Source organism: Pleurodeles waltl, chromosome 7 (assembly GCF_031143425.1).
Source record: "Pleurodeles waltl isolate 20211129_DDA chromosome 7, aPleWal1.hap1.20221129, whole genome shotgun sequence".
Lineage (NCBI taxonomy): Eukaryota > Metazoa > Chordata > Amphibia > Caudata > Salamandridae > Pleurodeles > Pleurodeles waltl.
Genome location: NC_090446.1, coordinates 335,537,415 through 335,556,784, shown reverse-complemented (window position 1 = coordinate 335,556,784; position 19,370 = coordinate 335,537,415). Strand labels below are relative to the sequence as shown.

Sequence of the window (19,370 nt, the reverse complement as noted above, 5' to 3'; positions counted from 1 at the left end):
ATAATTGTGTGCTCGCTGGAAAAAAAGATGTATATTGTTTTAAAACAGCGAGCAACAATGTTTAAAAAGTGATCTCGTTACTTCGTTTTAGCAACTTCTGAAGAACTTCACATCTTCAAAGACGAAATTCTGCAATTTTTAAAAAGCATTCCAGTAACGTCTCTAAAAATATTATTTACTTTTAAACATGAGCTCTGTTTAATTTGAAACAATTTCGCACACCTAGAAAATAAAGCATACTTTTAAATTCTGAGAAAATGTAACATTAATTTTAGCCATGAAAAAAGTCTATGCGCTTTTGCGAATTAGACTACACTTATTGTAAAAGCAACATTAGCTTTTATTAAGTAATGTGCTCCAATAATCTGTTTGATTTGTGCAGACATTCCTCTTAGATAATCTGCAATGCAGCTTTATAGACATGTTTAAAAGCATTATGAATACTTTTTAAAACACTCATGCAGTACTATAAAAAAGGGTCATATTTTTAAAGAATGATATCTGGTCTAAAAGTATAGTTCAGGAGGCGTGACGTACCACTCAATCAAGATGACAGCATATAGGGGAATGCAAGGCCCCCTCTAACTGAGCTTGACCACTTCCCTTAACCCCCAAAACTTGGGAATCAAGATACAGGATTTCGTTTCTTGCCCGAAAGTGTAACTATTCAGATGTGGTATACGATAAGATACATAAGTGGGCTTGCTAAAAACAGCTGTACATTAGTTTCTTACTACAGATATCTTCTGTTGTCAGAACGCACCTGAATAAGAAAATACATCACTACTAGCTTGCAGTAAACCATTACAAGCAAGAAGTAATGGCCTGGTATGATCACATCCCTTACTGCCAGTTGGACATATACCCTCCTTCACCCTTCACAATTTTATTCTTGGGAGCCCTGCAAGGCCTTTCTCTTTACAGGAAGCGGTTGTACACGCTGGTGCAGGCAAAGTCCTATCATGATGTGTATCAGTGAAAGAAGAGGCTGCAACAGGAGGGGCACACACTCTGGTTCAACTAGCAGCCTCCCACAACTTTTAACTGACATAAGATGCCATGATGCAAGAGACTATATACAAAGCCCAATAAAATTGCAACAGCCTTACTACACTCAAGGCAAAAAGCCAAGCCTCTCTTTTCCCCGACACAAGCCCGGCAAAGAGTTGAATGGTCAATACCGAAACATAGGGTTTCCTGCAGATAACACACTTGAACTCCTGCACAGCCTACACAGCCTTGCACCCTTCTGAGGCCAGTAACTTGAGCACAATTAAATTAGAAATCACCTGTTATCTACAAACTCCAGATCTTGCACTTTACACCTAAAAGGATATTGCATGTGACCTTGGTGTTCCGCGCATTTATAAATGCAGTCAGCCATCATCCTTGCTCTTGCTTAAGGTCATGGAACTCGCTAGCTGCTTAACAGGATCCTATACGTGCTGGATACCATGTAAGTGTACATTATACATGATGTCTTGATGTGATGCAACTTATGACCAACAGCACCTCATCTACTAATCGGTCGGAAAATGTCCTTGTCCTGTGGTTTTGATTTGGAACCTCACTCTATCTTAACTTTTAGCATCTTGGAAAGTGGAAGCAGTAGCTGTTATATTGAAGTTTTGGGTGTTATTGTGGAGCTGTGACCATCATTTGTTCTTTTTGCAATTGTCGTCCTAAATGTGCTGGGTATGCTCAGACATGGGTCCTGGACTTACTGTGCCACTGGATTCAAGCTAGCATGGCTGAGAGGTGATACACCAAAACCTGCCCCAGGATGCTTGATTCTGGTCCTAGGAACACCAGGTCTGGTAGTTTGGGCTGGACTGGTACCTTGGAGAGCAGGGTCACAACTGATTTGCACATGGCTGGGTCCAAACTGGGGTTTCATGGTGGGCATAAAATGATGTATTTAGGCCCAGAACTCTGACTGGGGATGAACTGACATTCTTCAGCATTCTGTCCATCATTTGTTGTTTTTGTATTTGTCACCTCTAGTGTGCCGGGTATGCCCAGATGTGGGTCCTGGGCTCACTGTGCCACTGGATTCAAGCTAGCCAGGCTGATGAGGGGTGATAAACCTGAAACCAGTCCCAGGATGCTTGTTTCTGGTCCGGGGGAACTTGCTTGGCAGTTTGGACTGGACTGTTCCCTTGGGGTGCATGGTCAAGAATGATTTTCATATGGTTGGGTCCAAACTGGGGTGGCACAGTGGTTAAAAAAACGATGGATTAAGGCCCAGATCTCTGACTGGGGGTGAATGTTTGACAATGTTCAGCATTCCATCTATCATCTGTTCTTTTTGCACTGATGCCAGAAGCTGGAAAAAGCACAGGCCTCATGTTATTTCTGCCCATTTTGGGGTACCACAATAAATGTTTTAGATATATTGACTTTCAAGCAGAGGTCCTCCAAAAATCAGGCCATTCTTCACCCACCTAAGGCTGACCAGTAAAGGATATTGATACCAAGCCAGTCCTGCATTTGTTGGAACACTCTCTGTTAGGGTTTTATAAGTCTGGGGCTTTCGATTAAGGGGAACATTGCTGCTATCTATGGCTGTGTGACTGTCTTCGTGATTAAACTACTACCACAATAGCTGCTGAAGGAGAGACAAAAAACAGCAGCTTAATGAGAGCCCTAAAGGGAGAACAGCAGGCTGCCATGAAATAATGTCTGCCCGACTGGAAGGAAGTAGCAAAAGCAAATAAAATATTTGTGAATCGCAAAAAACGTGAGAGCAGGACCCAGGAACATACTTAGAAGTTTAGTTTGTAAACATTCTCAATTTTGACTTTTGACTTACTAAAATATTCAAAGAATGCACAGAATACAGGTCAGCAATCCAATAACAGAGATGCACACAAACCATACTTGGGCTCTCAGACACCGGCAAGAGAATATGAGGATGGAAGTTGCAAAAATGCATAATGGTAAAATAGGAAGCATGCCAAATATACATGTCACACTACTCACATAACACAAACACAAGGTGGGAGATTCTTGGACCTGAGATACATCGTGAGAAAATAGAACATGTCCCTTTTGGTCAGAGCCCCAGAATTAATCATAAAAGATAAAATAAACTGAAATCCAAACTTAATGAGTATCTAACAAATCAGTAAACAAAGACAATAGATACCCCAGTACAATATGAAAATAAAGGGAGGCAAGGTCTCATTTCTTCAATAGCAACTAGACAAGAGACAGGAAAAATGAGGCAGGAGAAATGAGTAAGGAGACACAGGAGAATGATCAGATGTGTGTCAAAATCGAGAATGTGGTTACCAAGGTAAGAAGCAGAAAAACTGAAATTGCACCTTTTTCAATAAAATGTTTTCCATTTGTACTCGCAGACTGCAGTCGACCAGGCGTATTCCAATAAAAATACAATTATGCAAAACACATTTCTTACAAAAACCATGGGGTTGGAAGTGAGATCAACAAAAAGCAGAAAAAAATAGAGAAAAAGTAAAATGAATATAAACACAAAATGATACAATGGAGGACTTGCGTTCTCAATGCTAACCTTTCAAGAGAAAGATTAAATCCTTTTTCGAATACAAAAGTATAACAAGGGTTTACCAGGTTACTCCATTTCACAAACCACTGTATCAGAGCCTAATATATGTCTTAGTATTTGTCAACATGACAAAAAAAGTAAACACTATACACATTATTTTGAATTCGTTTACTATTCCACTAGTATATTTGGTGTTTATGATGCTTTAGTTTTGTATTTTGTGTACAAATTATATGTATTTCTTTTAATGTGATTAGCTATCAGTGTGCATAATTTTTCTTTGCAGGGAATTCCTTCTAGGCAGTCACAAATCACGGGAAAGTATTGAGATATACACAAAACTGAGTTCTGCGTTTAAAATGGGAGACCACCAGTTGACATTGATATGGATGGCAAAGCTATCCAAAGACATGTCTGCACCAAAGTGCTCTCTGTAGAAATTGTGCTTTGTTTAAAGGGGCATTAGTAGCCCACCAATGAAAACAGTACACAATGAATGCAGTTGTGAATATGCTGACTTGAGCTCTGGAGGCATGACTCTTACGGGCCATTTTCATTCAACTAACTGCAAATCAAGCAATTCCCATACGAAATCCCCACCGCATTATTCTGCATTGTATGCAATAATTTGCCATATATGACACTACTGTCATTACTTTTCTACTAAAAAGTACACTGTAGAGTGATTCTTCAATACAGAATTGCAGGGGGGAAGAAAGAATGATGGCACTATGAGAGAATCTATTGAAAAGAGCAAACTACTAAGTACAGATTCGGCTGGCATGTGAGCATCGTGTTTGGCCTATGAAAGTTGTGAAGTGATTTGAGAACTAATAACCATAAAAAGAGCAGGGGAAAGACTTGATTAATGAAACATAGCATTATTAAAAACTTAACAAAAGATTTCTTGGAACTCGTGAGAAACATAAAAGTTGTCAATGTTTTCACAGTCCTATCAAACTACAAAACTAATTAGTTGAGTATTAGACACTGTGTATTACAACATGTACTGTAAAAAGGACATTTGCTCATAAGGACATAAAATACCTGAGTTTGAGAACAAATACAAGATTTGGCAATAGGGTTGGCAATTACCATGAATGTCTAAACATATGAAGAACAGAGCAAGCATAATGGGATCACTGAAGTTATTTTTGAGGGACAATGCCTGAATCCAAACTCATCTGTAGGTTGCAGATGCTTTCGCAGTCAATACTGCATAATTAATAAAAATAAGACAGCTAAAGATAGGCAATATGATGTTAAATGTATACAGATAGAGCAACGTGTGTTATTAATGTTTTAAATACAAGTATATGAGTTTCAAGCACAACAAAAGACACCACCAAGGATAAAAGCGAGAAGGGTTTTATAAGATCCAGGAAAGGGTTACCATTATGTTATTTACAGAGGTGAAAAAATAGCTAAAACATTGTATACTGAGAATGCTGAGTAATGCCCTGAAGAAATACTCAAGAACGCATAACAAAGCCCCACCCCAAAAAAAGGAATATTAATAGGCTAACCATAGGTGAGAACCTGCATATCAGAAAGCCTTGGAAGTAATAGAAAGGATAAGCAACGGGAGAAGGACAAGTGAAAAAAATAATAAGAACTGCAAGAACACATCAAGGAAAATGGTTCAAAATGAAGAAACAAATCTACAATAACAGCACATTCTCAGAAAATATTTGAGGAAATTAAAATAAAAGTGAAACTCTATTTCCGTTCGTTCAAATCTTTATTCGGTTTTCAAATGGAACAACCATTAATGCATACATTAAATTATCTCAAAACGTACATAAAATAATCAACATCTAAATTAAGATATATATCGCATGGGATTTATCACGTTTAAAATTCATAAAATTATCGTATCAAAGGCATCTTAAAATTCCAAACTCATCAGCTTCTTTATTCAATGGGATTTCTTTAAAAACAAATGATTAAGGCCACACATGAAGATTCCAATTTTTGAAAAAAAAAAAAATAATAATAAATAAAATAAAAAAAACAGGTCTACAGTGCCTAGGATTTTGAACAAGAGGCTTCACACAAATGGATTGCCCATGCTTGTAAAAATTTACAAGAGAAAACAAAAAGCATAGTGCTTTGTAAAGAAATATTGTCACAAGGACAGACCGCAGGGTCTTTTGGCTAGTGACCCATTCACGGAAAAGCTACTAAATGATGTGTCATATTCAGTCGAAACTTAGTCGATAGGAAACAATCATAAGAATTAGTCACTGCTACGAGGTAAGGTTCTATGTCTAAAGTTATAATCAACGGTTTGTGGTAAACTACAGTGATTTTGCCATACTCAATACAGTCTCTCTCCCAATATAAAATCGGCCTTGTTTTATTTTTTTATAACAATTTTGGGAATCTTAGATTAATCTTCACGGATTGTTATATTTAGAGATTCACCCAAGCCCCTGAGGAGATAAGGAATCTTCTTGGCACTTATCCAGAGCTAGGCAATCTACAATTAGTGCCCTATTTAACTTCAGTTCAGGTGTATTCCAGATATTATGCCACATGAGAAGAGGGCATATTTTAATGATATCCTGCAAGTATTGCAAAGCTAAATCTTTGTGTACAACAGTGGTGGAGGTAGTCTTGGGAACTGCTATCAACCTCTTAGCAAAGCAGTTTTCGGTTGTCTGACGGGTTTAAGGATCTATATAACCCCAAACACCTGCCCCAAAAATAGTTGATTTGCTTCTATAAATTGAACACATCTTCTCAATTGGTTTATTGCCTCATTTAGTAGCGAAACAAAATCTCTTTTACTGTTCTTTTACGTAATTTGTGCTTTACAAGTAATATGACGTTTCCAGCCGCCCAAAATGATCCAACAACACACCCCAATAGGAAAACGTGTCGACCTTAAGTACTGTAGCACCATTAATTGCAAATTTAAATGATTTAGGAGTTCCCTTCCTGCATACCATAATAAAAGTTTTAGATATATTGATTTTCAAGTGGCGGTCCACCATAAAGTATACATAAGCACCCAGCAATCTGGTAGGGCCCATGGATTTCAGAACAGCATTGTCCGCATGCAGTAAAGATGGTACTTTATGCAGACTTAACGTGGGCATGCCATGGTTAGTTTGAAGAAGGGCACTTTCCAAACTGTTGATGTATAAGTTGAATTAAGAAAGAACATTCTCCCTTAGGGCCAAAACGTTCTCGGTCAGAAGCATGGTTATAATTGGCTTAGCAAAGTGATTATAGAATTGTCCACACCCATAGATTCCACAATGTTCCAGAGCTTATGGCGGGAGCCAAAGTAAACATCTCTGCTCAGGTTCATAAAATCCAGGTAGAGAAACTCCTTTTTAGCCTGGGTGTAGTTGCCAATTATCAACTGTGCCTAATCCTTTCCTAAATCCGTATTTGATATCCAAAAGAGTCAATTTTTTATATGCCCAATTTTCTGAATTCTGTAGTAAGACCCTCCCAAGTATCTTGACTGATGAGTTAAATAAGGACATTGGACAGTAACAATGGGGGTCAGCCCTGTTCCACTTTTTAACAATTGGCACTATGATAGATTCTGACCAGGTTTGTGGAAACAAGCCAGTTCTTGCTCAATTTAAAATGTTGATGAACAACAGTGCCCAAAGATTAAGGTTGCCTTTGTAAATATCTAAGTCGACCCTATCTGATCCTGGTGCCTTGCTAGGTGACTCTTCCTTAGTGCTAACTCTATATCCTTAATACTACATGCAGGATGGCACCCTGCACCACTTCCATTAAAGATTTTTGTTGAGGATTTTCCTTGTTAAAAATTGCACAAAATTAATTATCCATTGAACTTCCGTAACCCTGGCACTTAGTGTAGGATCAACGGTATCCTTCAAGATGGGAGAAATAATTACTTGCCAGAACAGAATGTTATCATTGATTTCACTACCTTTTACCAGATAATTTTCAGCTTCTTGCCTTAAAGATATTTTCTACCTTTTAGTACTTTCTTATAATTTGATCTTGCTTCTCGCATTAGACCTATTTGTTTTGGACTTGGCTTTAAGGTAAGACAAAGATTGTCTTGGGCCAGTCTGCACTTTTTGTCAAACCAACCTCCTGGATGGGAGTGGTTGACATTTTTTGTCTTTGTGAGTAAACAAACTGTCTTTACTACGTACATTCTCAAAGGACACAATAACTTGAGAAGGTGAGGGGGTGGTCCTGCAAACACACCTCAAAGTCAGTTAGTGTGAGACCCACAAATCAGCTAAAAACAATTCAGGCTGGCTCCCAGACCTTTTCAGAAAAGGCCCAATCCTTATAGCTCTGCATAATACCCCTTTCTTAAAGTGAGCAGGTTCAAGCAGGGTTAGGTTTATCTCCATAAATACCATCTTATGGTGACTCCAAACTGAATGTTTAACCCTACGCTCGTTGTTATAAGGAAGTATGTTTTCAGAAATTAAGATATAACCTATCATAGATGAAGATATTGTGGCAGAAAAAGTTGGTGTCATATGGCACAGGCTAGACCTCCCTGCATCAAGTTCTAGAAGTAAATTAAGTCTCACTAGTAGGTTATTCAAGGCTTCTCCATAATAGGAATGCACAAAATTAAAATGGTCGTTCCCCCAGGTAGCCTCCTACCCACATACTTCTTTGGCTGGTAATCCGTTTTAACCAATTCCTCATTATTCACCTTATTCTCTATTCTTACAACATTTCAGGTGGAAAAATATAAATAATTTTGGGATACATCACTGTAAATGCTTAAAGTTCTCTAAACATTACTGAGTACAGTTACACCATCATTTAATATTTCTGCAATGAGGCACAAAGGCACAGATGCCAAGTGCCAGGGATGCTCTTTTACACAGTAGTGGGGAAAGGCTAGATGGTGTTTGGGAGATAAAAAAAAGTAAATTCTGTTCATCTAATATGAATAAGCAGGAGAAGCTATGGCAAGTTGTAATGTTATATTTAGATCCCACATTGTTGTGGCAAGATTGCTAGCCGCTCCCTCCTCTGACAGGAAGCTCAGGTTTAGGAAAGGAGCCTAGTGGAACAGCTAAGACTAGAGATTTAGGGTGAGGATACAAATTATGGGCTTTTAATAGGTAGCTTAAATAGAGAGGATTACTGAAGTGAATACTAATGCAATCCTCTCTGCATGTTTACTTGAGGACCCAAGCCACGATACTCGTCTTACCATTAACATTTCTGTTGATATTTTTAGGTGTTTTCCACTCTTTTTTAAATCTAGAGTACAGATTTATTCTGCACTGAGTCATCAGATTCTATTTGATTACAGGAAAGGGATAGCACTCTTTTCAAAATTAAAACACAAGAAGTTGATCTGGAGTAAATGTAAAATGTGATTAACCTTTACCAAATGTGGTTTTGTTACAGACTTTACAGATGCACATGCCTCCTTCTCGCTAGGATTATTGGCTGCTGCTTGACACCCCTGTGCCCTTCCCTCCCTTGGCTATAACTCTGTGTATTTGGGGTGTTTTGCATATGTTTACATTTAGAGTTTGAAGTCTTGCCAGTCCCTTCTCCAGTGAGCAAGATGAATGAGACAAAATACAAGTAGTCAAAGCTACAACAGTACCTGCAGAGGCATCTAGACCTCTCTGGCGTACGAATTTCACAAGATCATTCAATGTTTTGTCCATAACTGAAAGCTTGACCATAACCTCTGTAATGTTTTACATAATGTTTCAAAATATTTAGATGCATATCAGTTATCTCAACTAGAGGGATATACTCCTGGGTTATGTTTTTGCATGAACCATTAATGGTTTGGTCAGACTCCTTGATAAAGTTCACTCTACCAGAAGCATTGTCTCTCTTACATTAGGGCTGAATCAAATATCTTTTCTGTTTTGATTGGGCTTCAGGACCAAACACGGGTTGCAGACTAGAAGAAAATCTAATATTATTCCCATCCTCTTCATCCTATTCAAGGGATTACTTATTTGAGTAAACTCAGGCGCCCCACTCAGTCAATGTTGTTATATCATCAGAGTTACAGGAGCCTTTACTTTTAGTTGCCGATTAGTGAGTGTTTTATAATGACACTATTTTCCATCCCACACTTTCAATTGTGGAGTTTAAAATGCCCAACACATTTGAGAGATAACTTGTAATGGTTTGGAGGGCTTCTCTTTCAATATCAGATGTGCAGATAATCTTGGCTTGGTCAAGACAAGCAGAGTAATTGCAGACATGAGATAAAAGGCCTAAAAACTAAACTTAGAGGCATGGCCCAACCCAGTCTCCTCTTGGCTATGACATCATGCTTCACAGTACTCCTCCTGCAGCCCTTTCTTCTCTGGTCATCAGTGAGTTGTGGGGGATCCTGGGCTTAGTAGCCCAGCCATATCCCAAGGTGTTGCAGCGAGTAAAGAGACTCCACACTTTACTAATGGCACATTTCCAAAGATGATGGAATAAAAGGAATAAGATGTTTCGGCTGTTTTGATCACAGCAATCCGTGAGGCATTCAGAAGAAAGCTCAGATTAAAAGATAATCAGCAAAAAATTTACAATCAGAAATCTCACATTTTATTGGTGCATAAAAAGAATAAGACAATTGGATTCCAGCAAATAAATAAATGCTGAGCACTAAAAAGAAAGTTTCCGAACCAATCTCACTGGAATGAGTCACAATTCAGACCAGAGATGAAATGTCAATCTTCAAAGAAATCTGCAAAGACTACATGGAAACATACATCTTGTTTTCTATGTAGTATGCTTTTTCTTCTTAGTTATCGACTTGTTTCATAGATATTGCGTCTTTCTTCGGTGGGCATATAAACTCATAAATGTATTTAGATAACACAAATTATTAATCTTGATATATTGAAATTTCAAAGTACTTAACAATTTGCAAGATAAGCAATGGCAATTGATAATTAATGGCCATGCCGAAGGTCTGAGAAAAGAAACAATCAAGTGTGGATATTACAAACTACTACACCATTTGTACTGGGCACTGCAGAAACTTTTCAAAGCAGGATTAAAAGCTCATTCAAACCATTGGTGAGGTGAGGTAAGTAAGACCGCTCTGGCATAGTTAACAAACACACTGGCCCTTCCATTACACAGATATTGGACAACTTAGATGCAATTGGTAGCCCTATACAGGGTCGGTCTCTCTACTTGGGCGGAGCCCCTAAAAAGGAAAAATCAAGTGGTAATTACCTCTGTTTATTACCATTTTATTTTTCAGAACCCTGTCCTGAACTGAGTGTCAGGACGGGGCGGGCAATTGCTGCCAAGTGGCAGCAGAGAGCTGTGCACTTTATGAAAGTGCGCATGTCCCTTTGGCCAACCGTCTTGCAATGATCAGCCTGACATGCGCACTTTAAACTTCTCTAAACCAGCTGTCTTAAGACAGATGAGTCAGAGAAAGCACAGGCAGGCCGCTCCCACTAATGCTGGATACTGTATTGTGAGTTCCTTTTTTAAAATTTTATTGTTACTGTATCCCTCCTCCCACCCCCATTGTAAATAAGAGTCAGCAGCCCTGGCCCTGTATTCTAATGAAAACCCGGAATGACTACTATAGACAACCTTATAGGGATTTCAGGGTTACATAACCACATAAAAAACTTTACTCAGACATCTATGGTAAGATGCTCATAATTTTCGAATCAGAACGATTTCTCATTATGGCATAGACCATCTGTCACCCTGACATCTTGACTCATGCACAGGACCTACAATAGTGGAATGCTGTTCATTACAAATCAAATAATGTAAACCAATTTACATAGATAAATTGTGACCGCCTCAGCAGTATAATAGTGGTGCACATTAAGAAAGTGTATGATCAAAGAGTGGTTTAATTATTAAGACCTAATAGAAAAGACTGCACATGTGTGTACATAAAAGGCAACATTGTATAATCTCCTACATCAAAAGAATGTGTTTTCTTGGATACAGGGCGAGTAGTGAAAAATCTAAAATCAACAAACAGAACATAAAGTGACACCACTCTCCCATCTCCCTGCTCTAATTAAAACAGTCACTATAGCACTAGTTCTTAACAAGTCAAAAACTGATCTGAGAGGCCTTACTCCATCTCTAACAATATGTGGTTAGCTAACATGTTGAACAGAACAGTGGTGCAACAGCTTCAGGCACTTCTTCATCCATTAAAACATCTATCAAAGGGAGAAGACATGCTTTCACATTCCGTAGGGACAGAATCAATAATTCTGTGAATGCTGGACACAGGTTGAATCAGAACCTTGGTGCTGGGGAACCGCTCTTCAGCTTTCAGTGCTGTAGATCAGAATCTAATCTTTCTGATGTGATTGCAATGCAATAGGTGGCCCTCATTATAAGCTTGCAGGATTGCTGAGTGAATGAAGCACTCACCAGTGCAATCTGTTTCGATAAGGTCACTAATTTAAATCCCGGCAAAGCCAACTTGGCCTTCCATTTGGTAATACTGACCCCTGCTACTTACAGCTCTTAGAAATAGCAAGAACTGTGGTATGACACACTATAGTATAGTGCCCCAAAACACATTTGTGTAAAAACGTACATTATCCATAAAGGACTTGAGCACAATTTTTCTTTCTATAAGGAAGGCCAAAACAGGCACACTGGCGAAGTGTACTGCCTGCGAAAGCTCAATTTTGAGGAGGAAAATTTTCAGCAAAGCTAGGAATGGACAAGAAACGTAAGGAGACCTTACCATTGAGGAGGTTTTTCTCCATACAGCACTGATGTCGGATGAATGTACAACTCATGGTCATCTCGAAGAGTCCTACAGAAAAGAGAACACAATATTTCAAACACAAACTTCATTCCTTAATAAACAGGCACTAAACGCCCAACAAAGAATGCCAAAATGTCTGCACCTTTTATAAAGACCTTGCCTGTGTAACTGAATACATCTTTAATACTTTCTTCCTCTCATATTTTCCAAATAACACCCCTAGACTACATTCACACTCACAATTTCCTTTCACTTGTGAACTGTACAAGAACAGCCCATTCTCCTCTCGCACCCTTTACCTAGGATTCTATCTAAAGGAGTATGATTTTATGGAACTTTAACATTTTGATCATTAACTATGTATTTTAGAATGACTGGCTGTATAATCTATTCTATAAATTTTAATGGATTGTTGTGAGTCTGAAACACATTGTTAATGGATTCAGAGATTTACATGAAAGGTTTGCAATTTGCATTCATGAAAGTGTTGTCAATGTTCGTTTTTTCAATGTGATAACTTCTCTAAACACTTTGTGAGGAAAACACATTAGCCTCTATGTACTGATGACAAAAAACAGCATTCTTTATTTCATGAATGTCATTCTGCCACAGATATATTAGTTACCAAACAATGTTACACAATCTAATAATTTACTTTTCCTAAAGAAAAGTATCCATACTTCATCAAGCAGGGACATAAAAAGGCAAAGTTCTTGAGGCATTGCACAATTCCGAAGGTGTCTCATTCAAAAAGGAAAATACTATTATTTGTATATTGTTTTAAGAACTACTTAATAATAGGTATGAACAGATTTATACTGGTCACCAAGATAAGAACTATGCTTTGCAACATATACTTCTCCCCATCTGTTAGCAAACAGTACAAGTACCTGTGCTCCAAGCTATTCCAAGAGTGACTCCCACTTTCAGATGTCAAAGCTCTTATGATTAGATCTATGCTGCATGCAACAGCTTTCTTTAGTCATGTGCGTATATTTTACTATGTTGTGTTTGCCAATGCTGCTCTCTAAATATTTTCTATCATAGTTTTGAATGAACTCCCATGATGAGCCGTAATAACTTGAACACTTGTAACTAGTTAAAATGAATAAAGAAACAAGCAACCAGTAATATGCAGAACAGACCCTAGGAAGGTATACAAATATATTGAGCCTGAGCTTAAGCAAACATAATTGGATATGGGAATGAGGCGGAGCTTCAGGGAAAATAGGTGGTGAGGGATTAAAGGACGGGATGATATTGTTAGACAGGGAGTTGTACTAGTAGCAGTGAACACTTTCACTGGGAGATAGAGGTACATTAGGCAGATAGTAGAGAGTAAGGCTGTGGTGGCAAGGAGAAAGAATGAGTAGTTGAGGGGAACAAAAGTGGAGAAATGGCTTATGAGAAGCAGCAGAAATGGGGTGGCAACATGTCTGTAGCAAAAGTAATAGGAGAAGAGAGTGAGGAAGCTAGGCCTGAAGTTGACTATTCACCAAGCTGAGACTAAGTGCGACAGTCAGAGCTGAAGGACTGAAAAAAGGAAGTTCGTGCTGAGATGGTCAGAAACTTTGAGAAGGCTGAAGGGGTCAGAGTAGAACATGGGCAATGGAGTAGGCAGAGCACAGAAGCTGCTGGGCTTCAAGAGAAAACCAAAAAGGGGCAGAAAGTATGAGCCTATAACTGAAATAATATGTGCTGTCCAAAGGAACGGACTCCATTCCACCAATTAGGGTAGGGGGTCTTCACATGCATTAGTCTTACAGGAACAATAGCCCTCACTCACCATTAGGTGACATGCTTCATCATCTGGCGATGCTCCTCGTCAGGCCGGCACAGCAATGCCTGACAGGCCCTACTAGAGGGCTCTTTGCCAGAGATCTTTATAAGAAAGAATTCCGGTAGTGAGTGGATACGAGAGGGGCTGGAAAAACTGCTAAAATAGGCTGAAGGTGCACAAGAAAACTATCTTAAATATAACCTGGCAGTCCTGCATGATTAAATACAAAAAAAGGGGGAAGTACAGAAAATAATTATCTGTTTCCCTACCAACAACTAAATGTACATCTACCACTCTAATTAGAGATTTAGATATTATGGAAATGTGTGTGGGCATACACTACACTACAGAACTGCTAGTCATGGTCAACATGTTTCTCACCTAATAAAGTCACCCGAATAAGGTTGGTGATTCTTCAGGACCTGGTGTTGTGCCTAGCACTCACTAGGAGAGTAGAAAATAATCTACTCCTATTGTCTATGTAAGAAATCAGTTAAATATATTGGAATAACTTCTGAATGTGGAGACCCTCCTGGGTCATGTACATGGGCCCCTTGGGGATTGCACAGATGCTGTCCGCCTTTCTATCAAGACAATTTAACTGAAGAGCGTCCTGACCTACCTCGTCGTCCAAGCTCCCTGGATTTCACAAAAATGAGCACAGATTGACAAGCATAGAGATTTTAAGATATGGATGATGGTGATAGTGTAGGAGATGTGTTACGAATTTGGGCAAATGACTATGGAGGGTAGCAGACCAGTGAGAAAAAGTAGGACCTGAGGCAGAGGGGGCAGATTACTAGCTGATTCAGATTAAATCAGAACTTCGAAGAGATGAAGATGGTATGGACAGAGTAGAAGCTGAAGCTCAATGCGTGGAAAAGCTGGAGCTAACAGAGCAGAATTGAAAAATTAGATGAAGGTTTGGATACTTTGGGGGTATGACTGAAGGATAAAGTAGATGCTTGGCCTGGGATGAAAGGAGAACAGTAAGTAGAAGCCAGGTCAGAGCATTGGCAAGTGTTGGAGGGCGACAGGAAGAACAGTTCTTGGAACTTATGGGGCAGAAATTAGAAGTTGAAGGCGAAGATATATATAGTGGGAACATTTGGTGTGTAGTCAACAAGAACTAATAACAATAGTGCACTACTAGAGGAAAAGCATAAAATTAATATTCCCCTCTGAACTACAACTAAATGAAAGAGCAGCTCAGCAGGCGAAATGCTGGAAATAAAAAATATTTGATGCAGTCTTTGCTGATTAAAGAAGTTGTTACTTACCTTTGGTAACACCTTACCTGGTAGAGATTCTACATATCTGCACACTCTGTACCCGATTCAGTCAGATAATTAGGGATATTCTAGGGCAAGGAATCTGTGGCTAAAAGTATCTATCATATAACAATTATGCAATATGTAAACTACATATGGCATAAACCAGGAGGCCAAAAAGGGGACTCGAAAAATTAACAGTTTGAAGATTCTGTCCACTACCATCTATTTAACTCTCTAGAGAATAACAATCAGATTCTACTGTTCAGGAAGAGCAGATAGTATACATACCGGTATACTCCTGTAGAGTGCAACTTGGCTGCATTAGCAAAGAACCCCGACACTATACACCTGAGAATTGGATCTGGATCACCTAAAAAAAAATGAAAAAATGAACTGAGCATATATCCTGTGAATTTGATGCAGAATCTAAAGCAAGACACTGATGTCAAAACTACATCAGTTTTCATAAATCAAACGACTGTGGGACTGGCAGTAACTTACATGTGCAGACTGAGTGAAAATACCAATGTAAGTACTCCAACAAACCAAGCATTTCATGGTGCAAAAGAAACAGAGGGAAGGATATTTGATTCACCCAGGCTTGCAGACTTGCAAAAACACACACAAATGCACAAACGTTGAAAACTCTTAAAAGTCATGGTAAACTGGTGTATGTTTATGATATACTTATATGGGAGAAGCAGTGGTAATATTTATATAGGACTTCTTATTCATGATGCTGTGTAAAAGTGTATTACTGATGCAAGTAACACACTGCACTGTGGTGTGTATTTGCAGTGGCAGTGTTGTATTTGCTGTAAGCTGCTGTAAGAAGGTTTTGGTCTTTTGCATGAGTGACCTGAGAGGTGTTCTTTCCTATCTTGACTCATGATGAAGTACTCACCAATGAGATGAAGAAGGTGCATGTGAGAGACAGGCACGCTCATGCTATGATTATACTTATCTTGTGGTTACAAGTTCATTCGGCGGGTCCCACAGTAAGTCTGTGTTAACTACATAAGCCTTTTTTTCTTCTATCTTTCCTTATTCACCAGCAGTTCTGGCTATCTACTCTTTAGGTTTTGTGAGTACAGGATGGAGAGGAGGCAGGTAAAAGAGGATGATGACAGGGTAGTGTTCCACCTAAGCGAACTATAAAAGCACCCCTATCTTTGCATTAGTTTTGGATGCCAGATTTTAACTTACATCAATGGATGGCTGGTCCTACATAACTGGACCGTATTAAACCCCTTTAACCATCTATATGCGGCAAAAAACCTCTTGGCTTGGGTGGGATGGATTATGCTAAAGTCCACTCAATAGCCCACTCTATGTGGAAGGTCACTTCCCTACTTAGCTACTAATGGTCTTTGGCATTTTTACCTGCTAAGGTATAGATTAAAATCACTACAGGCCAATTCAAATACGCTCCATTCACATATATGTAGCAAGACTCCATACTGTTTGTGAGTGTGTATGTATACTGTTTGCATTATGATCCAATTTGCATTGCTAGTGGTCCGATATGGCGCAAGATAAAGTTTATGAGACAGCCACCATACAGTGAAAGTGTACAGCTGCATTGCTGAGGTGGAGGCTGCAAATCCAGCCACATGAGTAAGCAGGAATGGAGTCACAACTGCCTTAAGAAATTCTATATGACCTTTCAGCAAATGTTTCTGGATTAGTGCTTTCTGGGCACTGCCATTTGGTTACTGGTAGGGTTATGGGAGTGGGTCAGCAGACACAGCTGCTAGTGAAATAGATTTTCCTGAGAGAGCCTATGTTATCCCTTGATTGGCCCATCTTGGAAGCCCGATGAGAGCCAGTTGCAGAACTACAGATGTATTGTCCTTCATATATGTTAAGCGTAATCCTGCTTGGAGCTAGCATCATCACAACCTTCTGTGATGAGATATCGCCTTGCCCAAAGAACATATCTGCGTTGCAGAGGAACAATTAACTGTGGAATTAAACTAGGTCAACCTGTTTCTAAACCCAGACAGTGGATCTACATCTCCTGTCTACAAATACTGTATGAAAATGGGCCCTAAACATCCCCACTTTGTTTCAGTTCGAGCTGCTCCACTGCGTGAGGGGGAAGCGCTGCCATATTCCATGACTGTTCTCGTTGAAAGTCAGTGTACCGAAGGTGGGGAAACATCCCCTGGTTTCTACAAGCCTTGCTGGAAGATGTGAGTATGTCAGTGAGTCTGGGAGGTGTCAGATAGCTGGAAGGGATTGGAGAGAGCCTCTTCCCATAGGATCTGCTTATGGAGGAGAACCTAACTGCTGAGCCCAGTGTGAGGAGTGGCCCAGGCGGAGCGGAGGAAACATGGGAGAGTGCCCAGAACACCTATGAAGTACCCAGGGTCTTCCAATCTACCCACGCGACTGAGTTGAATAAGGGGAGGTTGTATCTGACTTGCCACTCCGAACCACAAAGACTGCCTTATTGGGGACCAACACGGAGATATGTCCAGATGTCCTGCTCTGTATCTAAGTTCATTGCACTTCAGCAATTTCTCCAGTGCCAAAGACCAAGGTAGGAAGATCCTTCCAATGCATCCGCTGCAGCAGACTGCTGAAGGTGTCTTTGTGGAGCTGCTGCCATGCTAGCTGGCTGAAGCCAGGCTTCCAGATGCATATAATTTCCTGTCCAGTAAATCTACCCAGTTAGAATCGATCTGCTGCAGCAAATAGGAATGAATATATGGGAATACATTAAGGCACATCTTTGTTGATGAAGCCTGAAATGCCAAACCGTGCAGTGAATCCAAGACTGGTTCTGAACCAGCACAACCTTCTAGGGTCCTATTTAAGAGTGGGTTGGTGTTTTCCAACACTTGAGTAATCCCATGTTTGTGCAGGGTCACAATTTCGGGTTGGATGGTTTTATGACATCCAATAATCTCACCCTTTGTTAAATTTCAGCAGACCAAACCTTCTGGAGCTCAACAGAGGAAACGTGCATGGTAAATAATATATGATGCAGATTTTGGGGTGTTAAGCATCAAAATCCACTTTTCCCCAGAAACCCATAACAGGTGATATTTAATCCACTAGATAAATAATTTACCCGTGGATATCGTTATTTATCTGGTGCACTAAAAATCACCTGGATTCTGTTAAACCTGGAATCATGACCCTAATGTCCACCTCACATTTGATGTATGTCAATGATTCCAGAGAAAGGATGTGGGGTAAGAAGTACTCATGTCATGTTTGAAGATTGCAAAGAGAGGGGGAGAGACAGCGAGCGAGAGAGAGAGAGAGAGAGAGAGAGAGACGTGCACACACAAAAGTAAAAAATCCCATCACCATCATCCAAAAGAAACGTACTGTCCATAACCAATAAACAACAACTCTTCAAAATTTGTGTTGCAATATAGATACAGAGGTATGGATTTTGAAAGTCTACTGTGACATATCAGATTGCACTGGTGGGGTGGAGGAAACAATGGTCCATGGCCAGTATTGTGAACCACTCTTTTTCATCTACTTGCTTTCGGTTTATAAATTGAGAATGGATTTGTAATTCTGATTGTCTGTTTTTGTTGCCCTAGAAATTAGCAGGTGTATAAAGATTTGCTTTTATAGTGAAGAAATGGGGATCCGCCACTTTCTCATGTGGTACTATCTAAATTTCTTCCTGCTACCCCTTGTGATTAAAGAGTATTTTTCAAACGGAAAACTTGAACTTCAACGCAGATCCATTCAGAACAATATTCACCATCTATTAACATTTTATTATTTTTCACAACTGTTCCAAAAGACGTAAAATCATCTGGATTAGAAGTGTATGCCCCAAGATGGGGAAGAGAGGAGGGAATATTTTGGGTTAGTAAGTAACTATCGTGCTGCTGCAGAAGAGTGACCACTTCACTTTATTATGCCTGTCTTTTAAGTTAAACCATTTTGGTTGGTAAGGGCTTCTGAAGGGTCCTCTAAAATGTGTTCTTTTACTCATACCATTCCATAATGTTGGAAAGTCCTGATAATTGCTGATACAAGATCAGGTGCCTTAGGCAAAGGTATATTGCATTTTGCTCACTTTTGGTCAAAATATTGTAG

The 19,370-nt window shown here is 39.4% G+C and overlaps 1 protein-coding gene across 1 annotated transcript in view; it reads right to left on the bottom strand.

Moving 5' to 3' along the window:
• Positions 1 to 19,370, bottom strand: part of DHX35 (DEAH-box helicase 35) — a 494,424-nt gene that overhangs the window by 19,473 nt on the left and 455,581 nt on the right. The window contains exons 19-20 of the mRNA XM_069243783.1: positions 15,585 to 15,666; positions 12,219 to 12,290 (exon numbers count right to left, since the gene is read on the bottom strand). Of these exons, the coding sequence (XP_069099884.1) occupies positions 12,219 to 12,290; positions 15,585 to 15,666 (154 nt within the window). The remainder of the gene's footprint in view (positions 1 to 12,218; positions 12,291 to 15,584; positions 15,667 to 19,370) is intronic.